The 10,935-nt window shown below is 34.8% G+C and overlaps 2 protein-coding genes and 1 pseudogene across 2 annotated transcripts; 1 reads left to right on the plus strand and 2 right to left on the minus strand.

Annotated features, from left to right (window-relative positions):
• Positions 1-2,739: 2,739 nt before the first annotated feature.
• On the plus strand, positions 2,740-4,344 carry LOC145589053 (AAA-ATPase At2g18190 pseudogene; annotated as a pseudogene).
• Positions 4,345-4,865: 521 nt separating this feature from the next.
• LOC145589054 (F-box protein At5g51380-like) lies at positions 4,866-6,602 on the minus strand. Its single transcript, XM_081645626.1, has one exon. It carries the CDS (start codon positions 6,600-6,602, stop codon positions 4,866-4,868), a length of 1,737 nt encoding a protein of 578 aa, XP_081501752.1.
• A 1,460-nt stretch (positions 6,603-8,062) lies between these two features.
• On the minus strand, positions 8,063-10,098 carry LOC145588056 (uncharacterized). The gene is made up of 3 exons (XM_081644699.1): positions 9,858-10,098; positions 8,734-8,777; positions 8,063-8,649 (listed from the first exon to the last, which is right to left on the minus strand). The coding sequence occupies exons 1-3, from the start codon at positions 9,996-9,998 to the stop codon at positions 8,322-8,324; spliced, it is 513 nt and encodes a 170-aa protein (XP_081500825.1). The 5' UTR covers positions 9,999-10,098; the 3' UTR covers positions 8,063-8,321.
• Positions 10,099-10,935: the final 837 nt, after the last annotated feature.

The raw sequence follows: 10,935 nt of genomic DNA on the forward strand, positions 1-10,935 counted from the left end.
GTAGCTCTAGCACTTGGAAACCAGAAACAACATTCTAATGTATTAGAGACTTTTGGGGGCGAAAACAAGAGAATTGCAACAATAATGTCGTCGCCTTCTATGGAAAAAGATTTGATGTGTGCAGCCGTAGGCGCGTATTGTAACCCTACATTTGGACCTGGTTGTTGCCCTGGTAGCACATGCGCGAATCCGGTACCTCTTACAGGTGGTGTGTGTGTGCAACAACAACTAGTAAACCTATAATTGATTAAGGTATCATCTGCGCGATTATATTCCTTCGATTTCAGCTAGCTCTGTGTATGTTCAACTTTAAGAAAAAAAAAATGTATGTTCAACTGTTAAATACGAAAGCTAAATGAGGCCAAATTATTGTATAAGAATTGCAATTAAGGTTGTAATATACAGTTATTGATGAATTGTTGTTAACTTGTGTTTGAATTGGTTGAGGGGTATAATTGTCTTTTAAAGTACCAGTGGAGGGGTATATGCGTCTTTTCATGTACTAGTTGAGGGGTACATGTGTAATTTCCTCACCAAACAGTAAAAGCAAAAGACAAACAGTAATTGGACAACTCACCAAAAGTACTGAATAAATGACCCTGCTTTTTCAATATATTTACAAAAATGCCATCAGATTAACAAAAATTCGTTTATCTGACAGATTAACTTGTATTTTCCCTTGAATATATTGATTGATCAGGTACTTCATTAAATTTAATTAAAAGTGAATTTAGTATGAGATCAAATTCACTACAGTATTTTTTTTTTTTTTTTTTTAAGTGCGTATGACCTCATTTTGACACACCACACCCCCTCCAATGGTTGGAAAAAGGGACTACCTTGTAAATATTAAAAATATTAAGCTAGTAGCTACACCATTGTTGCACATCTTGTTAATTTGCTTTGGCAAGCAAATTAGCTTTGTAGAGCTAATTAGCTTGGCAAATATTTATTAGATAAAAAATATTATTAATTTACAACTAGCTTAACCATTGGAGCAACAAATAGCTTGAATTGTTGTAGCTAAAGAAGATGATGTGGCATGCCAAGCTATTAAATAAATTAGCCAACCATGGCAGTTGCTTTATTACTGACATCCCTTAGGTAAATTTGAGTTAGTTGCCAGTTTTGCGACTTTCCTCCAATTGGAAACCGCTAACTCAAATGGCAGTATTGTGCTAAAAAAAAAATATTGTTTTATGCCCAAACAATTATGTGGACGCGGTAAATTGGGAAATTATAAAAGAGTATGTAATTGTATTTATGGATTTGGCATTGCAACTCTTCTTAGCATTTTAGGGAAAGTGTTTAATTTATAAAGTCTCATTCACCATCATTTATTGGTCTTGCATTGTTTGGCAATTGGATGCTGGCGGTTGGTTGTTGATTGTCGGCTGGTTTAATTGGCTGGTTTAACTGACTGTTTGTATTGGCTTTTTGTTGACTGTTTGACTTTTTATTAATCTTAAAACATGTTTGGTAAAATTGGCTGTTGGATGTTGTTAGTTACTTAGGTAGCCAAAAGCTAATCCAAGTAGCTTTTTCATTTTGGCTTAAAAGCCAGCTTTTCAGCTGACTGAAAAATCCATTTACCAAACATAAATTTTGGATATTTGACCAAATGAAAAAGCCAAAAGCCAATAAAAAAACCAATAAAAAACAATTTACCAAACAAGCCCATTATTTTATTCACTTTTTATAAACCAAATTTCATAACTAACTATTGTTTTTTTTTGGAAATTATTTTATTCACCATCATATATTATTTTATTCATTTTTTTAAAGTTTTTTTTTTTTAATTACTACCTTGTTTATTTATTTAATTTTAATCAACCAATAAGGCAATAACCCACTATGGAGTATATATAATTCCTATCTTACTTCTTTTATTCAATCACTTAGAGATGATGGAAGGAGTACAATTCACAGCTTCTGACCTGGTATCAAATTAGACACAGCCTTAGCCCTTAGGAAATTTGATGATTTCCATCACCGATAAGTTTGTTAGACATACGGGAGATAAGAAACTATATTTGTACGACCAACTCAACCCAAAACTTTCTCACATTTAAAATGTGGATGTAACATACACCCTCCGCATAATACTCCACTTGAAAGTAGGGTGGATAAGATTTGAATCCGTGAATTTTGTGTCACGCTGGCTCCAATACTATATTAGTGGACCAACTCAACCCAAAAAGAGTTGATAGTTGAAGCTCAAAAATATATATTTTATATTCTATCATTGTTATCATATAATTTTCATATTGATATTATAAAATAAATATTTTTTTAAAAAATATTTTTAATTAATGCTAAGAAATGATTTGCTAATGAATACGAGTACCTATTGCCCACCAAATTATCCTCCTCTCCCTGTACTCCTATTTTGGTAACTACTTTTCCTTGATCTCCAAGCCCTTTTTTCTTAAATTTTTTTTTATTATTATTTAATTTTATTTACAAGAGCTTGGCCTCCAAGTATTTGCTTAAATTAACTCTCTAAAAATCTTATCATATATTCCCCTAAATTTATCTTAGTTTTAGGTTTCCACAAAAAAAAAAAAATTCGTGCCTCCTTAGTCCCTTACTAAGGCGGTTTAACACACACTCTATAAATACAAGTTGTTTCTTCATTTTTTCAATGAAATACAGCTAGTGTTACTAGCTAAATTTTCCTCCCTTTCTTTTCCTCCCATTTCTACCCTTTCGACTAAAATTCCTATCCTGGCTTAAATCATGGAAACTACATTTAATGTAGGGTCTATATTTGGTTACTATGCCTCTTTTTCGGCTTTTTTAACCCTAGGCCAACAATCTTACAATCAATTTGTCCCTCAACAAATACGTGAATACATTAATGAGAAAGTCTTGAATTGGTTCAAGAAACCATCAATTTTAGACCCCAAGATTTTTACATTAGTTGTTCGAGAGTGCTACAAAAATGAAGGCTACAATTGTAGCAACGGTGTATACAGGGCTTGTGAAGCATACCTTGCCAACAAGCTCAAGCCTTTATCGACACAACTCGAGGGATGTCGTAGGGACGAGGACCACGGGCACGACGTGTACTACCACCTATCGCAAGGGGAAGAGTATGTCGAGTATGTAAAATTAGACGAAAATAATGTAAATGTAAAATTACATTGGGAGTTTTCTTGCAAGAATGATAAAGGAGAGAAAGAACAGCAGATTAATGCCTCTAATGTCCATAAATCCTTTATGTTGAGTTTCGATCCTCAATACAAGGATATAATTCTCGGTAGCTATATTCCCTCGGTCGTGATGAAGAGTTACGACACTATGATCGAGATGAGTAAGGATATTTTTCTGTACACGTATCAAGGCGGGATGTCATCGAGGCATTGGCACCCCGTGTCTTTTAAACATCCCTTCACATTCGATGCCTTGGCATTGGATCCGGAGTTGAAGAAGTCGATTGTAGATGATCTCGATAGGTTTATAAAGAGGAAGGAGTTTTATAAAAAGATTGGGAGAGCTTGGAAGCGAGGGTACTTGCTGTATGGACCTCCCGGGACTGGCAAATCTAGTTTGATTGCAGCTATCGCGAATTACCTTAAGTTTAGTATCTACGACTTACAGCTTTCTGGCATCGAAAAAGATGCTACCTTAAGGAATTTGATGATGTCCATTACCAATAAGTCTATACTTGTGATCGAGGATATCGACTGTGCCACAGGGTTGTCGAAGAAGGCTCCTCTTACTAGGGAAGATCATGAGTACAATGGTTATACTTCTGATGAGTACGATTACAATGAATACGATAATGATGATAGCATTAAAGTTCAACCAGGAGGTGAGCCTACTTCCAATGATGTAGCCGAAGTTAGCAACACTTTATCGCTTTCAGGGCTATTGAACTTTATCGATGGATTGTGGTCTAGTTGCGGAGATGAGCGGATCATCATCTTGACAACGAATTATAAGGAAAGGTTAGACCCGGCATTGTTGCGCCCAGGACGTATGGATATGCACATTCACATGTCTTACTTGAGAATGCCGGGGTTCCGGATCCTGGCTTCCAACTACCTTGGCCTATCAGGGGAGCATCCTTTGTTTTCGAAGATTGAGGAACTACTAAATACAGCAGATGTGAGTCCTGCTGAAGCCGCGGAGGAGCTTATAAGGAGTGAAGATCCTGATATTGCCCTTGCCGGAGTTGTTAAAATGTTAAAGCAGAAGAAATCAGATCAAAGCTCTCAAAAACAGAAGAAAAGAAAGAAGAAGAGAAATAAGAAGGGTAGAAAGGCAATGAAAAGGGAGAAAGTAGATGCAAATGTAAACGATAATGATGAATTAACTAGTCAAGTAGTAGAGGGTTGAATTTCGCGGTATTATTGTAATTTAACTCATTGAAATATGCCTAATAAAACATTAAAACTCGATTTCAGCAGAAATTTGATTTTCCGAGGTAGTATATACAAGTAATGACCGGATTTGAGCCCTGGATGCTAATTTTAGATTAAGCGAGATGACCAAATTTTCGACTTTTTAAACAGGCAAAGCATGGACTGTGTGAACATTTAGACTGTAAGAGACATTATTGATAAATTTCTTTGTTAGTCTACTGTATCGGAGACTATTGCCAGGGCTAAAAACAGAGGAAAAGCAGCAGCTTATAATCACACATTACTCTATATTTTAGGATCTTGCGGGTAAAGAGCACATGGAACAGAAACAATTTAACACTAATTTATAAGAAATAATATAGTCATATGAGATCGTGTTACATTTGTTGCGGAAATAAAACATTCAGATACAGGAAATTGCAATAATAATCTACTAGTGTACTTAATACAATAAACTCAAATTAAAACTACACAAATTACATCCAATCGGATTCTTCAAGGTGGGTTTGGATCCTTGAGGACAAGACAGCCTTGCTGCAGGAAGAGTTTCTGGTTTTCTTCATCTGGGTATATGCGAGATGATGACACCAGTTTTCTCAAGGACGGTCTGTTTCTCACTATCCATGCTATTATACTTATATCCAAATTCCAACAGGAACTTATGCTCAAGTATCTCAGTTGTTTACACGATTTCACCACTTCCTTTACTCCTTTTTCTGTCATTTGAAGGCAAAACTCTAGATCCAGGTGAATCAATCTGGGGCACACCCTCCCTAACTTGGTAAGCAATTTATCATTTATATCTCTAAATGAATACTTCAAAATCAGCTTCTCTAACACTGGCAACTCCATGTCTTTTGCAGTTAAATCCTCGATAATACCATGGGATCCTCCTATATCCAGTTTCACAAGCTTCTTGTTGCACTCTAGTATATCAGGAACATTCAGTTTATCATGGCGTACGAATTTACAATGACTTAGGTCGAGCTTCTCCACTTCGGGAAATATGGTAAGAAGCCTTTTCAGAACTGTAAGGCTAAAGTCATAATGAAATGCTAGGTTCAAGTACTTTACTGCACGGTTCTTCATTAGGCCATCATAATTGTATTCTTCTGTTCCGAGGCTTGAACCAGTCATCGCAAAATGGCACAGACGAGGGCATCTTTGTGTGATCATAACAAAAGCTGAATCAGATAGATTTTTACAATTAAAGAGCTTAATTGATGTCAGGTTTTGGAGAAAACAGGACAAGTACTCTATATGCTCATTTGTGAGGAATTTTACTCCCATGAATCCCCCCAAGTCTAAAGACTTGAGAGATTGAGAAGTTTTCAGCAGGAGCCTTGAGATCCCAGTAAACGTGTAGCTTTCGCAATCTATTACAGCCAAGTCGGTAAAAGAAATTCGTGCTTTTGCTATAGAAAAGAGAAACTCATCCGATATGTCAACATCTTGGAGCCTTAGAGATCGTAAGTTGGCTAGGAAATTAGAAGAGCCATTGACTCCAAATGTATCAATCTTAAGATCTTTATATATGTAAAATAATTTCAAATTGTGGCTATTGTTAACAAGGAATGAAATTCCTTCTACTGTCACTTCATTATACTGATAAATTTTAATATGCTCGAGTAATGGACAGTTTTTTGACAGAGAAACAAGGGACTTATCTGTTATAAATGCTCTGTTGGAAAGGTCTATCTTACGTATTCTTTTGAGCTTGGATGACATGTAATCCACCCCTTCATCAGTCACAGTAGTAGTATACTCTCCTTCATGATCGATATAAAGTTCTTCAAGATTAGGAAACGAGTCTGCTATTCTGGCAAGATCAACATCTCCACGTCCACCTGAATATTTGAGTACTTTCAGATTCTTCATGTTTGAACTCAGCTCCTCATACCAAACTGCTCGTTTATATTGATCGTGTGACAAAGCAATCAACTCTTCCAAGTCCAAACCTGACCGTGCAATCAAAGTAACAGCTTCATTCAGGTCTCCTCTAAAGTTACAAAACTGTATCTTTTTAAGGTTGGAAAATCGCTGCAGTAGCCTAGAGATGGTTGAGATTGGTGTATAATCTGAGAACTTTATGCTAACTCGTAAGGAATTGGTGATTGATAGGAATCTCTTGCAGACTAAAGAGATTGATTCTTGGTCCCTTTTATGATGGAGACGATCAAAGATCATCTCCCAGCATTCATCGAGCAAATCTTTGCTTTCTTCTTCTTCCATTTTGATCTGCACTAATGGATGGAATTGAATCAGATTATTAGCAACATGAGACAAGATATTAATATATTATCAAGCCAGTGCATTTTGGTTTCCTTTACATAAGTAACATAACAATGTGCACCCAAAAAAAAAAATGTGATCTTTTCGAATTTGACTGGTTTTATGTACAAAACAAGGTTATTATCAAGCCAGTGCATTTTTATTTTTTTTAACATATATATTATGCTTTGACATAGTTTCTAATAGTGATTGATCACCTAAATCTGAATACAAAAATCCCCTTTAAGAACTTACTCAGTCCTGAAGTTTAAATTACTTGATTTTTGCTCAACTACACACAACGTGATAGGCTAATAGCATTCATATGTAGATTCAATAAGCTACGAGATGGGATTCGTTCAAAGACCAGCTGAGCATTATTAATGGTGTCATTACTGAGACCTATTACTTTTTTTTTCTTTAGTACATCCCAATACAGAAAAAAAAATAAATTAAACTAAATTAGCTTAACAATATGCACGTCTTTAAGCGAATCCTATCTCATAGCAGATTGAATTTATGTACCAATGCTATCACCCAATAATGTCAGTATTTTTGCTGAGCAATAATAAGTGAACTGAACTTCACAAGAACAGAGTAACTTTTTTTGTTGCAGTAAATTTCTGTAACCAGATTTAGGTGATCAATCCGCCGAGTATTTGAAACTATGTCAATGTATAGTATTTTAAAAAGTTAAAATGCACCGGCTTGATAAATGATAACCTTGCTTTGTAAATAAAAACAAAGTGTCAAAACTTGAAAAGATCAAATCACATTGTTATGTAAAGAAAACCAAGTCAAATGTCGAAAAGATCAGATCATGTTGTTATGTAAAGAAAACCAGTCAAAACTTGAAATGATCAAATCACATTGTTATGTACAGGAAACAAGTCAAAACTGGAAAAGGTCAATCATGTTATTGAAAGCATAGTGTTAAATTCGAAAAGATCAACTTGTTTATGCAAAGGAAACCAAAATCAATCAAATAACACTGCAATTTTTCCCAGATTTGCATTCACATTAACTACTCATCCAACTCAAGTATTACACCAGGCGCTCTGTAATAAGATATTTGTGTTGCTAAAACACAACTAGTGTATTAGAACTGGTAAGAAAAGTGACAATTGATTCTACTTTATCTTACATACTAGACTTTCAGTTGATTATATGGCACTCCTTACCCAAAATCTTTTCTAAGCATGGTGCACGTAGGTCTTAGGTGCTCGCTCTCTTATGCTTCTCAGCATTGACAGACTTGTGGTGCTCTGTTTTTCCTCTGCCTCAACAAGGTCTTCACATAGTTAAAGAAATTTTATAATTTTAGGTTTGTTGAACATATAAAATCAAGTTAAGGACAGAATCATGGATTTGTCAATATGTTCTGTTTCTTGGACTTCCATTTCAAGGGAAATCATTTCCAATGTAAAAATTATGAACTAAATGAATTAACATAAAACAGATCTAACGAACGCCTAATACAGAGAACTTTGATCATTATCAAAGGACATAGATGAATCTTCCCCCATCTACATAAACAAACTTTAAACTATCATGAAGACATTGAAACTAATTTTGTCTACCGAAATCCTAAATAGAGACCAAAGACCCAAAAGCCCCACCAATGACAATAACTAGAGAAGAAAGGGAAGAAAGGGGGAGAGTAAATACAAACATTCCATCTCACTTCTTTTTTTTCTGTGGCGGTTGCTGCTTTTCATCATCATCGTCTTCTTCTTCATCGTCATCATCATCGTCACCATCGTCATCATCGGAGTCGTCATCATCGTCATCATCATCACTACTGTCCGCACCACCGTTTGCCGTATCCTCTTCAGGATCTCCATCATCATCACTCTCCTCACCTCCTGAGAAGTCCTCATCATCATCGTCGTCATCATCACCACCATCACCATCATCATCATCTTCTTCATCGTCGTTTTCTGAATCACTGGCATCCTTGGCCTCACCTTCAGCTTTCGTTACTTCGTAAACGTCAGACAAAGAAATCCTGCCAATTCAGAGTAATCACCGGTCAACTAATATTCCACACAGTACAACAGAAATTAAAAAAATGTGGAAGGTAAGTAAATACCATTTGTTCTTGAAAAGATCACTGTCTGCAAGATGTTCTGCAGTCTGTAATGGTAGAGTAACAGGAGAAAAATCAGATTTAGCATAGAAAACTTAACATGATTCACTATTCTTACATAGCTAGTACCTAAAAGAAGGGGAAAAAAAATCAATAATCCAAGTCAACAAGACCAACAAAGGGCAGATTGATTAAATGAAACATGCTCAAACATTATGCTTCTTAGAACTGTACACTATTTAAGTAAAAACAATCTCTCAACTCGAATATGAACCAAACCAAAGCACACCATCCAGTGCATCCACCAAAATCTCAACTATGTAAGTGTTTTTCTCCCAAAAATTGATCTCAATCATATAGAAAGAACTCGAAATTGAACACGTATTATAGGAAGTTCAACAAAGCCAAAGCACACCAGCCAGTGCATTTACCTACATCTTAATTTTTCCCATATGATGTATGAATACATCTTATATGTCACAGAACCAAGACGCAAAAAACCGACTAAACCTAAATATAAAGGCTCAAATGCAACATGACTAGACTAGCAAACACCATCATTGCCAAAACAAAACTGCACAATTGGGAAAATTACAATGAACCCATTTTCAGGAACATCAGTCAAAGGTCAAATAATTGGAAATTAAGATAAACTCAACAAAGTGCCAAAAATCTTCGCACAAAAGTCAGCTACTATAATTGATAAAAAATCAATAATGACCATTTTAATCCAAAATTAGAACCCAATTCTGAAATTTAAAAGAAACCCATTTGCAATTACTGGCTAAAATACAAATTCAACAACAAAATACCCTCAAAAACACAATAAAGTTCATAAATTGACACATTTTATTCATATGCTTAACAAAGCATTGAACTTTTTCACCCAAATGCCAACAGCAAATAGTAAATAAGCAGGTTGAACATCAAACAAAAAATTGAAATCAATTCCACATTTTCCTTAATCACAAAAATGCACTAAACCCAAAAAAGAACTCAATTCTGAAATTAAAAGACACCCAATTGCAATTACTCACTATAAACAAAAACCCAGAACAAAATAGCCTAAAGAAACCCAAATTCTAGCAAATATTAAAAAAAAAAATGAAAAGGGTTGAGAAAATTACCAAACAAAGGAGAAGAAATCTCTGGAGAAAGGCAAGAGATTGAAGAGAAGCAAGAAAAAGTTCAACCTTGAGAAAATCCATCAAAGAGGAGACAGAAGCCTCCATTGAAGCAGAGCAACTGAGAAGCAAGTGTGTGTCCATATTGAAGTGGAGTTAAAGAGAGAAAAAGAGACAAAGATTGAGATTGGTCAAAGGGAAGAAAGTGAGACTAGGGAAGAGTTAAGAATCAGGGGAATTCAGGGTTTTTAGGGTTTTAAGATTGTCTGGGCCGGGTCAACTATATCTACAGTGATTGGCCAATGGCATGTGTCATAGACTCATAGGTACTGTAATACACTAATACGTATCAATTTTGTTTTTGTTTCTCTCTTTTTCTTTTTTATTTTTGTAAGAAGCGATTGTTACATTGTTACATGTAGACATGTAGTCATGTACCGAGTGGATAACGGGAATAAGTAGTGACATACTCCCTCCATATCTTATTACAGTACTTGCTTCATTTCGGAATTTTAGTAAGAGTAGTAAAAATTACTTCGTAATAAAGTATGATGAAAATGATGGGGTTAGTTGAAAGACTAAAACAATCTATAAAAACTAAAGTGAGTATAGTAAGAGGAGAGATAATATGAAAAAAAATATTTATATAGTTATGATAAAACCACTTGTGCCCGTTGTGGGAAGGAAAATAGTAAAATATTGTAATTTTTTTCGAAAAAAAAATAATTAAGTAATAAAATACGGCTAAAAAAAAGTAGAGCAAGTAATGAATTTTAGAGAGAGCAACAATTTATATACTCTAGGGGGCACAATCTATTATAGAAATACTAAGGGTCTGTTCTCATACGTTTATTTTCAATTCAATTCAGCTCTAATAAGTTCAGTTCCTAATTTCCTTATCTTATAAAATACTTTCTCCGTTTCTTTTTCGTTGACACGTTTCTTTAATCACGTTTGCCAATGCACTTACTCAATCATTAATATCTTTAATTATTGATAAACAAAATTATGAAAAGTTGATATTTTGAAAGTATATAATGTGACAAATCTAGCAAGATCCCACGTAACTATATTTTTCATT

The sequence above is a fragment of the Chenopodium album genome, chromosome 17 (genome assembly GCF_948465745.1).
Source record: "Chenopodium album chromosome 17, dcCheAlbu1.1, whole genome shotgun sequence".
Classification (NCBI taxonomy): domain Eukaryota; kingdom Viridiplantae; phylum Streptophyta; class Magnoliopsida; order Caryophyllales; family Amaranthaceae; genus Chenopodium; species Chenopodium album.